Here is a 21569-nt window from a genome sequence, read left to right on the forward strand (position 1 = left end):
TGACTAAAGTCAACAAAGTATCGATTTTTGTAAAGATAAGCTTCAGTTATCTGGAAAACTCATTTGTTTTTGAAGAATTGGGTGCCAGCAGAGCTGCATAATTGAAGTATCACTGTGTTTTGAAGCAAAAAAAAAACCTAGCAAGATGTTCAGAGATTTAAAATCTATCCATTGGATGAGTCACTGGTGGTGTGTACAGGGCTGGAGGACCGGGTGAGGTCTCAGCTAAGACGAAACTCCTAGATTTTTTGAAAGTTTGGTGGTTCTGTGTAGGAAAACCCAACACTTTAAATGCACAAGCTGTCCTCTTGTTTAAGTAGAGGCTGGGATTTGGGCCTTGATTTAGAGGAAAACCTTTAATAGACCTTTGATTCTGTAAAGGTAAAGTAGCCGTGTTACCCTGTTCTGGATGGGGAGGTTTGCTTCTCTGTATGATCATGTAAATGAGTGTCTTCCCGTGGGCGGAGCTGCATCCCGGATGTTTCTAAAATTATTGTTTCTTCTGGAAAGATGTGTGATGGGGTCTGGTCCAAGACTAGGAACAGTTATCAGCAGGTCCAGGAAAGCTGCCTGGAGCCTTATCTTCACTGCAGGCTGACTGAGTCCCCTAAAGGCAGCTAGACGGGCATGGCCTGAGGCCACCTGGATGCTCCCACAGATATTCCCCCAGACCAGGTTATTCTAGAACAACCGTGCAACCTAAGACCTTAGGAAATGTGCTGACTCCAGAGTATTGTTCTGATGCCGTTTTGGGGGCAAAGGAAGGCAAGACCACATTCTTCTGGGTGTGGGTGGGGTTTCCCCTGCAAGGAATGGTTGTTCCCCTGATCAGTCATCCTGGGGTCCAAAATAGGGACTTGGGGGCTTCCCTGGTGGCGCAGCGGTTAAGGATCCACCTGCCAATGCAGGAGACACGAGTCCGAGCCCTGGTCTGGGAAGATCCCACATGCCACGGAGCAACTGAGCCCGTGCGCCACAACTACTGGGCCCGTGCGCCACAACTACTGAGCCCATGCGCCACAACTACTGAAGCCCGTGCACCTAGAGTCTGTGCTCCGCAACAAGAGAAGCCACCGCAATGAGAAGCCCACGCCCCGCAGCGAAGAGTAGGGCCCGCTCGCAGCAACTAGAGAAAGCCCGCACACAGCAACAAAGGCCCCGCGCAGCCAAAGATAAATGAAGAAAATAAATTTATTTTTTAAAAAAATAGGGACTTGGGAGGAACTTTAGACTCTCCTAGGGGAAAACTGCTCCTTGTGCATTGAGCTTTGAGGAAGGAAAAGCCTAGACCCTGGCAAGGAAGGGTTTATTCAGGATACTCCCAGGGCGAGAGGGAAGTCGAATTCTGCGATGGACAACACGTCAAGGGCAACTGAAAGACACCAGAAGGCGGCAGCGTTGCCAGATAAAATGCTGGACGCCCACTTAAATTTGCATTTCAGATAAACAACAAATACTATCTTAGCGTAAGTATGTTTTGACTATTGCATGGTTCTTAATATTGCACAAGACATACTGACACTAAAAAATTACTTGTTGTTTATCTGAAATTGAAAGTTAATTGGGCAGCCTATATTTTTCTAAATCTGGCAACCCTAAGAAAGGAACCTCTGTGAAGACCCTCCATGCTATCTTTCTTGTTACCTCCAAGTTTCCGGCATTACATATGAAATAAGTGGCTCAGCCTTGCTAGGGGAACTCGAGGAAAAGGTCTGTGCCTTGCTGAGGTGAGCCAGATGGGCTGGGAGAGCTGTCATTGCCGGAAGAGTCAGGCTCTAGAGGGGGGAGTGGGGGAGGGGGTCCTTGGGGAGACGGGAGTAAGGGAGTTACCCAGGATCTCAGGGCTGATAGAGGTGAAAGTGGAGTCAGGACAGATGTGTAGGTCTTGTGGTATTTCGTCTGGAGTTCTAGAAAACTTGCAGAGGATCCTGGTAAAAGTGTGTGGTCAAGGAGGCTAGGGCCCTGACTACTGTGACTGGGACAGCATGAATACATCACCTGATGACGTCTGGGATACTTGGGTTACGAATTCAACTTGATGCATCAGGGTTGGAGTCTGTGATGTTGTGATTCATAGTAAGAAATATGTATTTGGTCTTTGATTCCATTTCTGGCACAGAGCTCCTAAAACCCTTAGCATTGCCTGTGTCTTTTGTTATGTTAATGGAGGCTCTTGGAAAATACCTAGAGCTGGGGCTGGTTGCTGGGAGAACCAGCCACGTGATTAGAGGGTTGGAACTTTCAGTCCCACCCCCCTGACCCCCGGGGAAGGGCGGGGCTGGTGAATCCATCACCAGTGGCCGGTGATCGAATCAATCAAGCTTCTGTACTGAAGCCTCCATAAAAACCCAAACCGAGAGGCTTTGGGTTGGTGAACAGGTGGAGGGTCTGGGAGAGTGGTGCCTGGAGAGGGCGCGGAAGCTCCCCACACAACTTCCCACGCACCTTGCCCTCTAGATCTCTTCCTTCCATCTGGCTGTTCCTGAGTTATAGCTGTCAACTGAAAAAAAAAAAACAAAAAACGTACAACCTAAAGCCGAGGATTATGTTTTATTCGGCGGACTTTCTGAGGACTTAAGTCCGGGAGGCAGCCTCTGAGTTAGCTGTGAGGGGCTGCTCCGAAGAGGTAAGGGGGTAGCCAGGATACATAGGAGTTTTTGCAACAAAAACCCAAGTAGTTGGAACATCAAAAGATTACTGTTAACGAACGAAAAGCAGACATCAAGTTAATGCATTTAGCGCCGTTCTGCGTATGGGAAGTTGCAGGGGTCTGGGCTCCTTGAGATCATTCCTTTGATATGCACCTTAACTATCTAGGGTCAGTATCCTGCTTTTCTCCTTCCTGAATCCCCTCAGGGTGCAGAGCTGGGCGGCTGCAGGGGCTGGTGGCTCGATCGCCTGCCACATACTTTGTTTACTGATATGGCAGGTGACATTTCTCATCCACATACCTTTTATAATAAACTGGTAATCCCATAAGTAAAATGTTGCTGTTCTGTGAGCTGCTCTAGCAAGCTAATCCAGCCCAAGGAGGAGGTCATTGGAACCTCCAATCTGTAGCTGGTCGAGCAGAAGCACAGAGCTGGTAACCTGGGCTTTCGATTGGCGTCTGAAGTTGTGAGGGAGGGGGAGGTCTTGGGGGACTGAGCCCTTAACCTGTGGACTCGGACGCGTTCTCCATGCAGATAGTGTCACAATTGAGTAGATTCGGAGGACGCCCAGCTGGTGTCGGAGAACTGCTCGTTGGTGTGGGGAGCCCCTCCCGCCCTGCAAACACACCCACGTTGGAACTGGGTACAGAACCCTTACAGGAACATTTCTGTGCAAGGGTGTCCTTTAACATCCCAAGTGATTATACACTTGGTATTAACATGCAACTTTTCCTGTCGTCTGTGTTTCAGCTGAGGCGCCCGCGATGAGAACATAGCTTGTTGGGTGCCCACATATTCTCAGGAAAGGCTCCAGATCATCTTTGCAGAACTCAGTAAAGTGATGCCCCAGACTAATCCGGACCTCAGAGCATCAGCCACTGGAGGCTGTGCCACTTCAGCCACTGGGAGCTGAAGTGTCCACAAGGAGACTGGAAAGGGAAGGTTTCCCCCAAATCATGGGGTACAAAGGTGAGGAGGGGGTGCCCTTCCCTTTCCCAAGCCAAAGTGCCCGGCCTGTGTCCCCCCGGGGGTGGCCTCACACTGGAACCTGCCACACCTGGAAAATAAAGGTGGAGCAGCTCAGGGCAACTTCCTGGGAACGGGCTGCGCTCACATTGTGTGTCAGGACACGGGTGAGCGGACTTTCCCATGGGCCCCGTGTACCTGTGGACAGTGGCCAGGCTTCAGTTCTCTGGCAAAGGAACTCCGTGATGAAGCTAAAAAGAATGATGCTGCGTGAAAGCAGCCCAACCAAAAAAAAAAAGAGTACAGACTGTATGATGCTATTTATATAAAGTTCTAGAGAATGCAAATTCACCTCCAGTGCCAGAAAGCAGATGAGTGGTGCTTGGGGGTAGGGGAGGGACAGGAGGGAGGAATCACTGAAGGCCTCAAGGAAACTTTTGGGAACCATGGAATGTTCATTATCTTGATTTCTGGTTCAGTGGGCCTCTTCAGAAGTCAGAACTTATCGGCAGTACACTTCAAGCGCGTATACTTTATTGTAGGCCAGCTCTGTCTCAGTGAAGCCGTGTTCCATGTGAGTGTGCCTTCCGCCCCCAGCAGGGAGAGGTTGGATGCAGAAACTGGTCCTAAGTGGTTAGCAGGGCAGTATATTACCTGGGCCAGAAAGCGGCGCCGGTGCCGTGGGATATGACTCTGGAGAATTCCTAAGCACTGGACCACCTGCCACACCCAGAGGGCACTGAAGCCCAGGAAGCCTCCCCCTGTCTCTCATCCTCCCCGTCCCGTCCCCAACCCTAATTCTGCAAGAGCCTGAGGCAGTCAGTTGAGTGGGGCAAGGATGAAGGAGGAAAATGAGGCAGCCACCCATGACCCCCTTCCCCCGTTGCAAATCTCCAAATGTGGGGCGGGAGAGAAGCTTTCCAGTGGTGGAGAGATTGGAGTTTTGATCTCAGTTTTAACATCTCTAATGACAAAATCGTTTAATTCCTGAAAGACGATGGTGTGGAACGAAGTTGTTTCCTGCTCTGCATACCAATGAGTCCAGCTCACTCAATAACCAGTTATGTTCTAGTGTCTATCGACCTAGTCTCTTCTACCTGCTGGGGATCAAGTGATCTGCTGTTTATTTTATTTTATTTTTTTGTAAGTAGTTCAGTGCAATTTTTTTTTTTTTTTTTAACATCTTTATTGGAGTATAACTGTTTTACAATAGTGTGTTAGTTTCTCCTTTACAACAAAGTGAATCAGTTATACATATGCATATGTTCCCATATCTCTTCCCTCTTGTGTCACCCTCCCTATCCCACCCCTCTATGCTGTTTATTCTTAATTACCCCCATGGGAAATGAAGAACAACAGAGCATACGTGGGTATCTTGCCAGCTAAAGGAGTGTTGAAAGGAACAACGAGACATTTTCGGGCAAAGTGCACAATCTCTGGGTGCCTTGATTCCCTCATTTGTGAAAGGGGGATGAGGTTAATAGTCAGCTTAGGCTGAGTTGTGCTGTAATGACAAACAGCTCCAAAGACAAAGTGGCCTACGCTAACAAAGATTTATTTCTTGCTCATATCACATGTCTATCACAGGTTGGCTTTGGCTCTTCCCCCTGGGACCATACTGAAGGAGCAGCCCTTTTCTGAGACATGGCTGGTGTTAGGGCAGCAGGAAAAGAGTGGGTGATGGTGGATCCATGCACTGGCTCTTAAGGCTCGTTTTTTTTTCTTTTTTTTTTTTCAGCCTCACCCGCGAGGCTTGTGGGATCTTAGTTCCCCGACCAGGGATTGAACGCAGGCCCTCGGCAGTGAGAGTACAGAGTCCTAACCAGTGGACCGCCAGGGAATTGCCAAGTCTTGTTCTTAAAAATGGCATCTGTCAGGCTTCCCTGGTGGCGCAGTGGTTGCGAATCCGCCTGCCGATGCAGGGGACGCGGGTTCGTGCCCCGGTCCGGGAAGGTCCCACATGCAGCAGAGCGGCTGGGCCCGTGAGCCATGGCCGTTGAGCCTGCGTGTCCGGAGCCTGTGCTCCGCAACGGGAGAGGCCACAACAGTGAGAGGCCCGCGTACCACACACACACAAAAAAAGGCATCTGTCGCCTCTGTTTACATTTTCTTGGCTGAGCGTGATGTCAACAGGGTGGGGAGAGAGAATTCTCCCATAAGGAAGGACAGAGAATATTGGGGACAATAATACAGTCTACTGCAGTACCTACCTACCTATATAAACTGCTTAAAATAGTGCTTGATCAGGCCGTGGAAGTGCTCTATAAGGACTGTTCTTAGTACTTTCTTTTCCTCTTGAATTTTTGGGGACTTCTGCTAAGGAGGCCAGTTGCTTGCAGACCCTGATTTAGGAAGAGCCCCTACATCAGCTGCCCAATTCAGCAAGAACTACCAAAACACCAGAGAGGAGCCCTAACAAAGAGGTTGCTGGAACCCAGGCCCCAAAGCCTGATTTGGTGTCTGATTGAAACATTCTAATGAAGAGGAATAAATAAAGCTGTGTTTTACTGAGCTATTTCTGAAAGTGTCTCCCGAAAGACAGGCGTCAGGGTATTGGGTGATCATTCGTCGGCTATTTCAGGATGACTAGGACACTGCAATGTTCTTCGCGTCTCCAAGCAGACTGCAGTAGCTCCGCTTCTGTCAAGTGCCGAGACCACGGAGGGAGCGAGGCCGGGCTCCGGGCCGGCTGGGCTGCTTCCTCTCAGTATTGGGATCAGTATTATCTGGGCTGGTCACTGGCCACCAGTTTTCCGTGCAGCACCATGGGGACCCAGACCATCCCAGCGGGAGACAGGAGGCCTTCCTGGTGTGTGTTGGATTTGGGCTTTTACATTGGGCAATCAGAGTCTGTGGCTGGAGGCTGTCATGGGATCATAGGGAGGGGGACTTTTCACTGTCCTTGAGCCTCGAGGCCACTGCAGCCACTGGACAGGGGCCATTCTTGGGTCTCAAAGACTCTTCTCGGCCCCTCCGAGCCTTTCAAAGCCCTCTGATCTAGAGCACTAAAGAGACCAAAACTCTGATTGTTGCAAGTGGGGCACTGAGGCAGAGGAGCTACAGAAGAGGAATAGCAAGATTTGTGATCACCTTTCAATTCTTATTAGGACAGATTTAACTTTATTCTCTCTCTTTTTTTTTTTTTTTTTTGCGGTACGCGGGCCTCTCACTGCTGTGGCCCCTCCCGTTGCGGAGCACAGACTCCGGACACACAGGCTCAGCGGCCATGGCTCACGGGCCCTTTATTCTCTTTCTTTTAATGGCTTAAAAGCCATTCCAGGGCTTCCCTGGTGGCGCAGTGGTTGAGAGTCCGCCTGCCGACGCAGGGGACGCGGGTTCGTGCCCCGGTCCGGGAAGATCCCACGTGCCGCGGAGCGGCTGGGCCCGTGAGCCGTGGCCGCTGAGCCTGTGTGTCCGGAGCCTGTGCTCCAAAAAAAAAGAAAAAAGAAAAAAGAAAAAAGCCATTCCAGCATGCGCCCTACAGCTACTGTCTCTTATCGCTTTTCTCCTTATCAGTTCAATTCAAAATGACAGGCATTTATAGGTTATTTTCTGACTAGTGAAACAGGCACTGCCTGAGGTCTTTGGATGGTACAGACAGACCTTGAATCCTAGTCCTGTTGTTCTCGAGTGGTAGTAAGTGTACAAGGGTCTGTACCGCAGGGCCAGATGTGATAAGGCTTCACAGAGCTCGGGAGTACTAGGCATTCATGCCGTAGGCAGATGATGAGGGCTTCCTGCAAGAAGTGGCACTTGAGCTGGGCTTTGAAGGGTGATGTTCCCTGAAAAGATTGATTCATGTTCTAAGCCCCATACCGGTGAACGTGACCTTATTTGGAAATTGGGTCTTTGCAGGTGTGATCAAGTTATGATTTGGGATCATACTGAATTAGGTTGGGTCCCCATCCAGTCACTGGTGTCCTCTTGGGAAGTGTGGACCCAGACAGAGACGGGGAGGATGCTCTGTGACACCAGAGGCAGAGATTGGAGTGACGGGCTACAAGCCAAGGAATGCTGATGATGATTGCAGGTACCAGAAGCTAAAAAGAGGCAAGGAAGCATCCTCCCCTAGAGCCTTCAGAGGGAGCATGGCCCTGCTGCCACCCTGATTTCAGACGTATAGCCTCCAGAAGCGTGAGAGAATAAATTTCTGTTGGTTTAAGCCACCCAGTTTGTAGTAATTTATTATGACAGCCCCAGGAAACCAATATAGATGGGTAGGACTTTGAAATGGAGGAAAGGACTACGTGTAGACAGCCACTATGAGTGAATGTAACAACTTCGGAAAGCCTATGATGTCCTTGGGGAATAATCAGTAATTTGCTATGTCTGGGGCAAAGGAAGTAGAGAAGAGGAAAGAGCCAAATTTAGTGGGAGGTAATGGAAATACAGACTGGCGCCCTGAATGCCTGGCTAAGGAGTTTGGCCTTTATCTTGTATGGGATGGGAAGCCATTAGCATTTTTTTTTTTTTTTTTTAATTTTTGGCTGTGTTGGGTCTTCATTGCCACACGCGCGGGCCTTCTCTAGTTGTGGTGAGTGGGGACTACTCTTCGTTGTGGTGCGTGGGCTTCTAATTGCAGTGGCTTCTCTTGTTGAGGAGCACGGGCTCTAGGTGCACGGGCTTCAGTAGTTGTGGCACACGGGCTTCAGTAGTTGTGGCGCACGGGCTTACTTGCTCCGTGGCGTGTGGGATCTTCCCAGACCAGGGCTTGAACCCGTGTCCCCTGCATTAGCAGGTGGATTCTTAACCACTGCACCACCAGGGAAGCTGCCATGAGCATTTTTGGTCAGAGTCTGAACTGTGCTTGAGATAAATTACTTTCATTAATCAGGGGTAAGAAATTGCCTTCCTGTTATGGCTTTGGGTTTCTTCTTGTCCTTCTCACTGGTTTTGGCCACAGTGATGTTAGGTGATGCTGGGCTTAGTGCCACAGAATGGATGACTCAAAGATAGGGACATGCAGAAAAGGCATTTGACAAAATTCAATGTCCATTTATGATAAAAACTCTCAACAAGGTGGGTAAAGAGGGAACGTACCTCAACATAATTCAGTGCAATCCCTAGAAAAATTCCAATGGTATTTTTCAAAGAAAAGAGCAAATAATCCTATATGGAACCACACACACACACACACACACACACACACACACACACACACAACCAAACAGCCAAAGCAATCTTGAGAAAGTAGAACAAAGTTGGAGGCATCATGCTTCCTGATTTCAAACCACATTCAAAGTGATAGTAATTAAAACAGTATGGCATTGGCATACAAACAGATACATAGATCAATGGAACGGAATAGGGAGCTCAGAAATAAACCCAAACATATATGGTCAGTTAATTTATGACACAGGAGCTAAAAATATACAGTGGAGAAAGAATAGTGCCTTCAACAAATGGTGCTGGGAAAACTGGACAGCCACATGCAAAAGAGTGAAACTCCACCACTGTCTTATACCATACACAAAAATTAACTCAAAAATGGATTAAAGACTTGAATGTAAGACCTGAAACCATAAAACTCCTAGAAGAAAACATAGGTGGTAATCTCTTGCACATAGATCTTGACAATTATTTTTTTAATCTGATACCAAAAGCAAAGGCAATAAAAGTAAAAATAAATAAGTGGGACTACATCATACTAAAAAGCTTCGGCACAGCAAAGGAAACAATCAACAAAATGAAAAGGCAAACCTACTGAATGGGAGAAAATATTTGTAAATCATATACTGATAGGGAACTAATATCCAAAATATGTAAATAACTCATACAACTCAATACCAAAACCAAAAAGCAAACAATTAAAAAATGGGAAGAAAATCTGAATAGACATTTTTCCAAAGACGACATGCAGATGGCCAACAGGTACATGAAAAGATGCTCAACATCATTAATCATCGAGGAAATACAAATCAAAACCACAATGAGATATCACCTCACACCTGTCAAAGTGGATATTTTCAAAAAGACAAGAAATAATAAGTATTGACAAGGATGTGGAAAAAAGGGAACCCTTGTGCACCGTTGGTGGGAATGTAAATTGGTGCAGCCGCTGTGGAAAACAGTATGGAGGTTCCTCAAAAAATTAAAAATAGAACTACTTATATGATCCAGCAGTTCCACTTCTGGGTATTTATCAAGAAAAAATGAAAACACTAAGTCGAAAATATATCTGCACCCCCCAGATACTTGCAGCATTGTTTACAATAGCCAAGATATGGAAACAACCTAAGTAAACAACTCAATGGGTGAATGGATAAAAAAGAATTATGGTGTATATATGTATAATGAAATATTATTCAGCCATTAAAAAGAAAAATGAAATCTTGCCATCTGACACAACATGGATGGATGTTGAGGGCATTGTGCTAAGTGAAATAAGACAGAGAAAGGCAAACATGGTATGATCACTCTTACATGTGGAATCTAAAAACAAGCAAAACTCCCAAACTCATAGTTACTGAGAACAGATTGGTGGTTTGGGGTGGAGGTGCCCAGAAGGATGGGGTGGGAAGAAGGAAAAAATGCAACGCTGGGGATAGTTTGATTTATCACTAAACTGTGCTTTCCGTAGTTGATGAGCGCACAGTATTTGCTGAATGAAGTGAATGAATTGGCTAGTCAACTTTTGGTTTAGGAAACAACAACAATCCCAAAAAACAAAAAAACCCGCTCTATTATATACTTTATATTAAATATGGGGAGTGGGATTGAATGCTGCAAAAATAACCTAAAAAAAACCCATAAGAACAGGGTCTAATTTGAGTTTGCATCCTTAGCGCATAGACTAGGTAATATGTGTTATTCAGGACTTTAGCTGTAAGTAATAGAAAACATTCTGCTTAAGCAACCAGAGAATTCATTGGCTCACAAAACGGGGAAAAAATGAGAAGATGTATTAGTTTCCTAGGGCTGCTGTGATATTGTGATTTATAATATGAAGTATACATTTGGTCTCCATCCCAGTTCCTGACCCAGAGCTCCTAAAACCCTTGGAATTTCCTCAGTGATGAGAGCCGTAAAAGATGTCTTGTTACATTAATGAGTGACTTTTGGAAAGCCCCTAAGTCACCTAAGGATGGGGGCTGGTTGACAGGGGAACCAACTGTGTGACTAGAAGTTTGGAACTTTCCATCCCACCCCTGACCTCCAAGGAGGACAGAGGAGCTAGAGATTGAGTCCCGTCACCAATGGCTGATGATTTAATCACTCATGCCTACATAATGAAGCCTCCATAAAATCCCGGAAGGACGGTGTTGGGTAAGCTGGACTGGTGAACACGTGAAGGTTCTGGTAGTGTGGCTGCCTAGACAGGGCATGGAAGCTCTGAGCCCTTTCCCCACTTGCCCTGTGCATCTGGCTGTTCCTGAGTTATGTCCTTTTATAATAAACCAGTAATCTAGGAGGTAAAATGTTTAAGTTCTGTGAGCCACTCTAGCAAATTAATCTAACTCAAGGAGGGAGTCATTGGAACCTCTGGCCTATAGCCAGTTGGTTAGAAGCTCGGGTGACAGCCTGGACTTGAAATTGGTATCCGAAGTCGGGGTGGGGACAGTCTTGTAGGACTGAGCCCTTAACCTGTGGAATCTGATGCTTTCTCCAGGTAGACAGTGTCAGAATTGAGTTGAATTGTAGGACATCTCGCTGGTGTCAGAGAATTGCTTGGTGTGCGGAAGCCCTCACGCGTCAGGGGTCAGAAGTATCGTGAGTTTTGCAGAAGTGTGAGAGTAAAGGAGAAACATGGGAATAGTGTAGGTTTCCTTCTCAGCTGCCCTAAGAAATTACCACAATCTGGGTGGCATCCAACAACAGAAACATTCCCTCACAGTTCTGGAGGTTTCAAGTCTGAAGTCAAGGTATCAACAAGGTTACTTCCTTCTGGAAGCTCTCTCCCTCTCTGGAGGCTCTAGGGGAAGTTCTGTTCCATTCTTTTCTCAGCTTCTGGTGTCACCAGCAATCCTTGGCTTGTAGACACATCACTCCAATCTCTGCCTCCATCATCACATGGCATCCTCCCTATGTATCTGTCTCTAGATCTCTTCTCCTCTTCCTGTAAGGACTCCCATCTTCTTACAAGGACACCCATACAACCTCATCTTAACTTGATTATATTTGCAAAGAAACTATGTCTAAATAAAGTCACATTCATAGGTGCTAGGGGTTAGGACTTCAACATTTCTTTTTTCTTTTTTAAAGGAATTGTTTAATTACTATCATTTTTAAAATTTTTATTTATTTATTTGGTTGCACCAGGTCTTAGTTGCAGCCGGCAAGCTCCTTAGTTATGGTTCCCCGTCTCCTTAGTTGCGGCATGCATGTGGGATCTAGTTCCCTGGCCAGGGGTCGAACCCGGGCCCCCTGCATTGGGAGCTTGGGGTCTTAACCACTGCGCCACCAGGGAAGTCCCAGGACTTCAACATTTCTTTTTGGAGGACACCGTTCAACCCACAACAGAGATATGGCTGGCTTCAGGAGCTCAAGCAATATCATCAGGGCTCTGTCTCTTTACTGTTCAGATGGGCTTTCTGCCTGATGGCCAGCATCAGACCAAGGATGTAAATATGCGGTGGTGGTACAGGTGGGCTTGGGCAGGGAAGTGGTGTTAAACAGCTCTTGTGTTTCATGCTCATGGATGCGAAGAGGGATAGGGAACCCAGGAAGACGACAGTTAGGCGTGATTGGTGAGGAAGGGCAGATCAGAGACAAATGGAAGGCGGTTTGGATAAGGAGCAGAGATGGGGGAGGGGACAGAGTTAGTGGAGTGGAGCTATCATGGGTCCGGATACCCTGTTACCTGGTTGGCACAGATCTCCTTGTTTGTTTGTTTGTTTTTTGGCTGCACCACACGGCTTGCAGGATCTTAGTACCCCGACCAGGGATCAAACCCAGGCCCCTGGCAGTGGAGGCGTGGAGTCCTAACCACTGGACCGCCAGGGAATTCCCAGCACAGTTCTCTTTAAAAGGGTCCAGTTGGGCTTCCCTGGTGGCGCAGTGATTGAGAGTCCGCCTGCCGATGCAGGGGACGCGGGTTCGTGCCCCGGTCTGGGAAGATCCCACAATGCCGCGGGGCGGCTGGGCCCGTGAGCCGCGGCCACTGCGCCTGCGCGTCCGGAGCCTGTGCTGCGCAACGGGAGAGGCCACAACAGTGAGAGGCCCGCGTACCGCAAAAAAAAAAAAAAAAAAAAGGGTCCAGTAAAGAGCAGGTACCTAACCCTAAACTTGAGGAAAAGCACTGCTTTTCTGCGGAGATTGGTTGCTCCTCCCGGGATGGGCGGGGTGGAATCTGTTGTCTTCCCTCTCCAACTTCCATTCTGCATCCCTTGGTTAAAAGCCCCGTCATTTTCCTTTAGGATAATTCCCTCCACCACCGCCTCCAGCTCTAGCTCCTGGGGTCTCTTGAAAACCCAGGACTGGACAATCAGGACAGTCCAACCCTTTAGCTAGAGCCGAAGTGATTGGCTCAGGGAAAGGCCTCCTCTGTGTCTAGTGAGTCCTCCTGCCTAGACTTTTTCTGGAAATATTGGGAAAAAAGAAGCACCCTTTTCGGTGGAGGGTGCGAAACCGGTAGGGTGTAAGTGTGAAGCTGCTAGGGACCATCTGTGCCACCAGCTGGCGAAGCCTGCCTCTGAAAGAAACCAAGACAGAAGAAAACAGAGCTGAGAAATGGAGACAGGACCTGAGGCCCGGTGACGTGGTTCTAGCAGATGTATCTGACCAATTCACCCATTTATCCTCCTGTTTGTCCAACAAATGTTTATTAAGGATCTACCAAGAGCTGAGCTCTTTGCTAGTTTCAGTAATAAGTAAATAAGACTTCATGAACTCTGCCTCCCAGGGGTCCCTGGTCTGTGAGGAAGTTAAAGACATGGTTTTAAATTATAATGTTAAAAAGGCAGAAAAGGGTACATTTTATGAGAGCCCCAGATCAAATGATGTGGAAATTCAGGAGAGAGATTATTTCCACTAGGGAAATTGACATTCTTGGATGTCTTTGGAAGGCAAGGAGGATGTGGACATACATGGATGAGATGAAGGACGTTCCAGGAGGAGGAACTATATGAACAAAATAAAAATTATGGGGTGTTGAGGGGGTGGATCAAAGCTTGAATTTGGCTGGAACATAAGAAATAGGAGGAATAGGAGAACTTGGAAAGTTGAGTTCAAAGAGCGATCTTAGAAAGCCAGTGGGGGCAGGGCAAAGAGATTGGGCCATATTCTGTTGACAATAACTTTCTTTTTTTTTTTTTTTAAACAGGACTCCTACAGCTTCTTCAAGAAAACAAACTGAGTGGTGTAGAGCATGGTTGGAATGGCAGGAGATTGAATGTAGGAGTCAGTTTTCCAGGTAAGAAGTTATAAGGTTCCAAGCAGGGTAATGTTGCGGTAATGTATTGCTGCATTAACAAATCGCCCTGAAACTTAATGGCTTCAAGTGACAGCAATAGTATCACATCTTACAATCATGGAGATCAGGAATTTGGACTCAGCTACAATTGTTTGGACCAGCCCAGGGCTCAGCTGAATAATTCTTCTGTTCGACAGAACACCCAACTAGAGTCACTCAACAGTATTCAGCTGGTAGGCTGAGATGGTCTAGAAGGTCCAAGAGAGCATTGCTCTTATGTCTGGCTCCTTGGCAGAAATGGCTGGAAGGCTGGTCTCAGTTGGGCCTTTCTCCCACTCCATGCAGTCTCTCAGGGCCTGTCCAGCAGCCCAGGGCTGTAAGCGTGAGAGTTTCAAGAGACAGGAAGTGGAACTTGCCAGCCTCTTAAATCCTGGGCCTGGAGCGTGGCACCTCCATCACTTCTACCATATGCTATGGGTTCAAGTAGTCACAGACTCCACCGAGGTTCAAGAGTTGAGGACATACACCCCACATCTCAATGGGAGTATTGGCCAAGAATGGTGGCTCTCTTTAAACCACCATGGGTAGTAACAATGGGAATGAAAGGATGACAGGTTGAAGCTAAATTATAGAGGGAGAAGTCAGAGGACTTGGCAAGTGCTTAGAATCATTCACTGATGAAATATTTATTGAGCATCTACTATGTGTCAGGCAGCATTGCAGACACTGAGCACACGGCAGTGGACAAGACAGATCTCTGTCCCCTTGGAGCTCACATGCTAGTGGTCTGGAGAGTGGAGGATGGTTTCCAGTTTGTGGACCTGGAAGCATGGAGGTGCCACTATCAGACAGAGGAAACCCAATTTGATTGAGTCTGATGGTATAACCGAAAAACTAAATGCTCAATTCTCCCAGCACTTCAGTTGTAATCAGAATAGCAGTAAAAGCCCTCTGACTCCAAGCTGTTGAGGAAATCCAGGATTTTGCCTCCAACCTCAGGCAGTGCCTATAAGAGCACGAAGAGAAAGACCGGCACTTTAACAGCCTCGTAGATGTCCTGCCTTCCTCCAGCAGGAAGAGCCTTGGAATCATGCAGATCCCCTGCCAATTATACTCCAGTAACAAGGAGGGCGCTAATGTTGGAATTCACACTCTGACCCACTCAGCTTGCTTCCCGCATGAATTTTTTTCCGGGAGAACTTCTCCATTGACCCACGTTTTAAAGAAACAGAAATCTCTGGCCTTAGGAAACTATTTTGGGGCCTTTGGGAACTCAGATTGGTTTTATTTCAAAGAGACTCAAATACCCATGATACATTATTGAGTTTTTTTTAAAAAAGCAAATTGAAGAGTCATAGGTATAATATTCATGGAAAAAACTATTTTATACATGCACAACGAAAGGCTTGGAAGGATATTGTGTCAGTCAGGACGGGTGAGGTTGTGTCCCAGTGCTAAATCATTGTAAAAATCTCAGTGTCTGCCACGATAAAGGTTTACTTATGTACACCAGGGTGTCACGGGCTGGTTGTGGCTTTGTGGTCTTCACTCTGGGATCGAACTTTCTGGAACATCGTGGCAGAAGAGAAAACCATGTTCTGGCTCTTAAAGAATCTCTGTTCTTTGGTCCAGCAAGTTCCATGGCTAAGCCTGAGCACAACAGGGTGAGGAAGCGTACTCTCGCCTTAGAGTAGCATAGTGACAATGACTGAGCAGTAACACAAAATCTTTTTTTTTTTTTTTTTAAATATTTATCTATTTATTTATTTTGGTTGTGTTGGGTCTTAGCTGCGGCACGCGGGATCTTCGTCGCGGCATGCAGACTTCTTAGTTGCAGCATGCATGTAGGATCTAGTTCCCTGACCAGGGATCGAACCCGGGCCCCCTGCATTGGCAGCACAGAGTCTTACCCACTGGACCACCAGGGAAGTCCTAGTAACACAAAATCTTACCACAGAATCTACTGAACCGTTGGTAGTGATTATTGCTGAGGTCAAGGGCCAGGGGTTAAGGAGATTTTATCTTTCACTTTCTACACGCCTGTATTATTTTAATGTTTTTCAAAAAGCATGCACTATTTTTGTAATTAAAACCACGTTTAAATCTTACTTATTTTTAAGTTTTTATTATGGAAAATTGAAACATAAGCAAAAGAGAAGAGTCTGAGGACACCCCCGACCATGACCTGTCACCCAGCTTCCAACAGTTTAACTCATACACAGTCTTGTTTCAACAGTAATGCTACTCACTCCTCCCAGATTATTTTGAATGACTCCCAACATCATATTACTTTGTTTTGAATATATCAGCATGTATCTCTAGATAGGGATTCTTTAAAAAAACCCAACAAAACCACAATATCATTATCACAACAAAAAAAATTAACAATACTTCCTTAATTTTATCAAACCTCTAATGAGTATTCAAATCCCCCAGTTGTTCTACCTGTATATTATTATTATTTTTTTTGGTGGTACGTGGGACTCTCACTGCCGTGGCCTCTCCCGTTGCGGAGCACAGGCTCCGGACGCGCAGGCGCAGCGGCCATGGCTCACGGGCCCAGCCGCTCCGCGGCATTGTGGGATCGTCCCGGACCGGGACGCGAACCCGTGTCCCCTGCATTGGCAGGCGGATTCTCAACCACTGCGTCACCAGGGAAGCCCCAGATTTGGGTTTGATTTCCTTTTTTTTGGACAACTCAGAGGTTGCATTCTGTACTTCCACCAGGAGGACCATGTCAGGTTGGTTTTCTTTCTATGATGTTAGTATCCACTGACGATTATTGTCTAGCTCCAATATTTGCAGGGGGTTGTAAAGCAATGACATTCCAATTCTACCATTCCTTTGTCATTTATTAAGGGAAAGAACTTTTCCCTCGTCAATTCTTTGGCTATCCTGCAGTTACAGTTTATATAGGAAAGGCAAGATAAATGCTTGATTTTTTTTTAACGTCTATTTACTTGTTTCCTAAGTCATGAGATTGTTCCCTTGCCCTCTTCAAAGGTAGCCCATGAATTTGTTTTTTTGTTTTAATCATTGTGAACTCATGTATTTAAACATATTTAATATGTTTCGATTCATTGCCATTGTTATAATTATGATTCACAAGCTGTGGCTCCGGTATTTGGCCAGAGGGAGCCTCTCACATTAACTCCGATGTCCTTTTGTCATAACTTAGTAGTTTTTGATATTTTGTTTCCTTGCTTTCTGTTATGATAAGATATTCCAAGCTCATCTTGTATATTTCCTGTCTCAGACCTGGACTTAGCCACTTCCCTGAGGAGCCTATGTTTGATAGCATTTGTAGACCACAGTATAGAGCCTCCAGGGGTGCTCATTGCTCTAGGGGTGTCTACTGTTTCTAGGCTTCTTCCATGGGCAGAGCTAGCAAATACTTTTTTTAAATGACAGAATATTTTCATCAATTCTTGCGCAAGTTCCGGTTCAAATGCAGTACTGCAAAGTGTTTACTTCACCTCATCTATCTTACATATATGCCTGCTTTCTCCTATACGGAAACACCTGGTTCCTGACAATATAACACAATTACTCATCAGGTTTAACCCACAGAGTACACGTAACAGTGTCAGAATAGCAATATCAACCCTATCACCAGCAACATGATTACTGAAGATGGTTCCAGATTTCTTCCCCGCCTCCCCCCCTTCGTTCCTTCCTTCCAACAGTTCTCTTTGTCCTTACGATTATCGCACTAGGAACGTGCACGCAAGTTTCTATGCTTTCAGGTCCCTCGGAATACTTTGTGTGGTTATGCCTCAAATTGGATAAAGAGTTCGGTTCATTTTTTTTTTTCCCACTTACTGTAGATTTTCAATGAAGATGCTTTTTTTAAAAAAAAAATAATTTATTTATTTGTTTGCTTGGTGGTTTTTTTTTTTTTTTTGGCTGCATTGGGTCTTCGTTGCTGCACGGGCTTTCTCTAGTTGCAGTGAGCGGGGGCTACTCTTTGTTGCAGTGTGCAGGCTTCTCGTTGCGGTGGCTTCTCTTGCTGTGGAGCACGGGCTCTAGGCGCGCGGGCTTCAGTAGCCGTGGCAAGTGGGCTCAGTAGTTGTGGCTTGCGGGCTCTTGAGTGTAGGCTCAGCAGTTGTGGCACACGGGCTTAGTTGCTCTGCGGCATGTGGATCTTCCCGGACCAGGGCTCGAACCCGTGTCCCTTGCATTGGCAGACAGATTCTTAACCACTGCGCCACCAGGGAAGCCCCAAGACCCTTTTTTTAAACTTTAATTTTGTTTTAGTTATATAAAATATTTACATGGTTCCAAAGTCATACCTACCAGACAAGGTCTATTTAGAAAAGTCCAGCTTCTATCCTTGGGACTCTACTCTATTTCCTTTCTCTCCCTATAGATACTTAAAAAATAATAATAAAGTATGGCTTAAGTTTTGTGATTAAAAAAAAAGATACATCCTTTCTTATATTCTGCACATACTTTTCTCCACCTTGCTTTTTTCATTGGAGATGACTCCAAAGCAGAACTTTCCTTAGAATTCGGTAAAAGGATTCCCACCCTGGGTCCCTGCTCCAGAATCCATGTTTTAGGGGCCTCCACATATCACGAACACAAACAATACGCTCGTTAAAGAGTGTACAAATGCAATAGACTCTTACATAATAAAACATGGTTCCCCGCTAATGCGGAGTGTACCTGTTTCTCCACCAACCTTGCCAAGAGTGTGTTGTAAACCTTGAGTTTGGGCCAATCTGATAGGTTGGAAATAACATCTGTGTAGTTTTCATTTATGTTGTTCTTATTATGAGTGAGTTTGGGCATTTTTTTCATATGATTAGGGACTGTTTTCATTTCTTTTTTTCTGTGAATGATCTATTCATATCTCTAGCTCATTTTCCTGTGGTGTTACTGATTATTTTCTTCTCCATTTTTAGAAGCTCCTAATATACTAGGGATGTGAATCTTTTGTCTGTGAACAACTACAGTCTTTCTCTGTAGTAGACTCTGGATTCGATTTGGCGGGGGGGTGGGGGGGGGTTCAGCAAAATATAAAGTGTCATCCATGCCCTCACAGGAGCTTACAAGATAAATAACAACAAGGGGTATAAGTAATCTTATGAAACAGTAAGAAAAGAGAAATCTCAAAGGAAAAGGATGAGTGACAACCATTTGGCCACAGTCCTGGGCGGTGACTAAATGCCGTGAGGGTCAGAAGAGCCCAGTGCCTTGTGCTTTGCTACTCAAAGCCGTGAGCATCCCTGCCTGGACCCACACTTTTCCCACCAGGAGCTGGCGTTGGTCTGGCACACAGATTCCTTGGCTGTGTTTCTTTGACAATTATAACTGAGGAATTCAGCTTATTTTGGGTGAAATCCCTGGAAGTCCAAGTTCAGCTCTCAGTCTGGGCAATGCAGCCACGTTTTCCAATGAGTAACTCCTTCCAATATAACTCCTGGCAAACGACCCTATCAGTCGCGGAGAGAATGTGCCGTCATGTGCGGTGAATTGTAAGACCACTGTGTGGGTCTTGACTCATCTGTCAGAGAAGGGGTATTTTGAAACCTTGACCTCATTGGCAAACATGTGTTTGCACATACCTTTTTTTTTTTTTTTTTTTGCACATACCTTTTGTCAGATGCAAATTTTCCATTCCCAGTTTAGCTCTTCCAGATTTTCCCCGAAATGAAAGATGTGGCCATGAAGAGAGAGAAACTTTTAATAGGTCTTGACTCCAGGTATGTTCCGGGGAGCTCATTTGTCTCTGGGCCAACTTCCTGTTGACTCAGCAGCCAGGACGAGGGAGACAGAGGAGCAAAGTACCAGAGTAGCAGCTGCCATTTACTAAGCGGTTACCCGTGTGCCAGGCACCGTGCTTATCACTTTACGTACAGCAGCTCCTGAACTCATGCCATGACCCTGACAAGTAGGAAGGACTTGACTTCATCCAAGGTCAAGTCACTACTGAGCTGGGATCTGAACTCAGGCTGTGTCTCCAAAACGTCTCTGCTTAATCATTACGCTGGATGTTATCTAGATATGACCTGCTTGGCCTTGAGCCAAGAGCCACTGGCCCATCAGCTGGGGACTTGGAAAAAGTATTAGGCATTTTCACAGGCTGTCAGGCATTGCAGGGAAGAGAAGGTAACTGGATGTCTCCATGATTTGTGAATAGATGCTTTGGGGGAAGAATGGGCATCCCTTTACTTAAATCTCCCTCAGGCTTCTAGACCTATCTCCCCGTTATCTTGATACCCTGTGCCATCCTCTCCCCTCTTCTGTCCAAGCTGAGAACCAGCGCTATTTCCGTGAGTTCTTCCTCACTCCCTGCCTAAACACGCGAGCATCTTCTGAATTCTACAACCCTTTCTGAGATGCCCTGTATTATTTTTCTCCGCACACAGCAGTAGTGCTGCACACAGTAGGTGCACCACAAAACTGCCGCGGCTGAAAATGATGACACACAGAAAATCCTGTATGGAGAGTGGGCAGGTGACTCAGGTCTGAATCCTAGCTCTGCACTGATTTGCTCTGTGCTATTGGGCAAGTCCCTGACTTGCTATCTCATCTGTGAAATGATGACTAGGCAGCTTCTACAGGCTCCTCCATCCATAAAGGTCTAGACTCTGTGATTCCCACATGTCTGTCTGAAGGGCAGATGCAGGTCTGGAGCTCCTTTGAGAAAGCTGGGTTCCTGGGCAGGCCCTCTGCTTCCCGCCAGCCAACTCTCAAATACCTGGTATGGAAAATAGTGTTATTATCAGTGGGTTCACACCCATCAGTGTTTTCAATAGAAGGAAATAAGGAAATCTTTCATGAGAACATTCAAAGGCAGAGCAGGGACCACCCTTTCCGAACATGCCAAAAACACTGCACAACTATGAAACTGGAGCCTAAAATTGAGGAGAACAGGGGCCTTTGCTTGAGGTCCCCAGTGGTGTTTCTCAAACTGAAGAGCTTCAACAAGGCTCCCTGACACAAGTCCTCCTGGGAGGAGGACTTGTCCAGGTGGATTTGTGGAGAAAGGGCCCTCCAATGGAAAATACAATAGCATAGGCAAAGGGGAGAAGATGGCCAGAAGAAAAAAGCAAGACAGATGGAGAAGGCCAAGGAGAGGTGATTATTAGGAGAAGCAGCTGTAATGAAGGAGCAGGAGACAGGAATTTGAGAAGGTAGGTTGAGATCACATTATACAATATTGTGAAAATCAAGCTGAGGAATTTCTGTTTTTTCCTTTTTTGGCTGTGCTGTGCAGCTTGGGGGATCTTAGTTCCCCAACCAGGGATTGAACCCTGGCCCTCGGCAGTGAAAGCACAGAGTCGTAGCCACTGGACAGCCAGGGAATTCCCTGAGGAATTTCTTATTTTTTCTAGGATTTCATTTACTTTCCCTTAGAATCTAGCCTTTCCAGTAGAAATCATATCAACAAAAATAATTTTTGAATTTTATGTTATTGGAGAATTTCAAAGATATGCAAAAGTAGAGAGACCAGTAATGCAATGGAATGAATGTTATTTTGGGGGGACCAAAATCCATATGTTGAAATCCTAACCCTAATATGATGGTGTTAGGAGGTGGGACCTTTGGGAGATGAGTAGGTCATGAGGGTGGACTCCTCATGAATGGGATTC

At 46.2% G+C, this 21569-nt stretch overlaps 1 protein-coding gene and 1 non-coding gene across 3 annotated transcripts in view; one reads left to right on the forward strand and one right to left on the reverse strand.

The window, feature by feature from the left end:
• The window catches only part of MYH10 (myosin heavy chain 10), a 195963-nt gene that overhangs the window by 27584 nt on the left and 146810 nt on the right, over positions 1-21569 (forward strand). For both annotated transcript variants that reach the window (XM_067021824.1, XM_067021825.1), the window contains exon 3: positions 13879-13968. In XM_067021824.1, the coding sequence (XP_066877925.1) occupies positions 13879-13968 (90 nt within the window). The remainder of the gene's footprint in view (positions 1-13878; positions 13969-21569) is intronic.
• TRNAG-GCC (transfer RNA glycine (anticodon GCC)) lies at positions 15824-15896 on the reverse strand. The gene has a single exon. It is a non-coding gene; the product is annotated as a tRNA-Gly (tRNA).

This window comes from Kogia breviceps, chromosome 19, assembly GCF_026419965.1.
Source record: "Kogia breviceps isolate mKogBre1 chromosome 19, mKogBre1 haplotype 1, whole genome shotgun sequence".
Lineage (NCBI taxonomy): Eukaryota > Metazoa > Chordata > Mammalia > Artiodactyla > Physeteridae > Kogia > Kogia breviceps.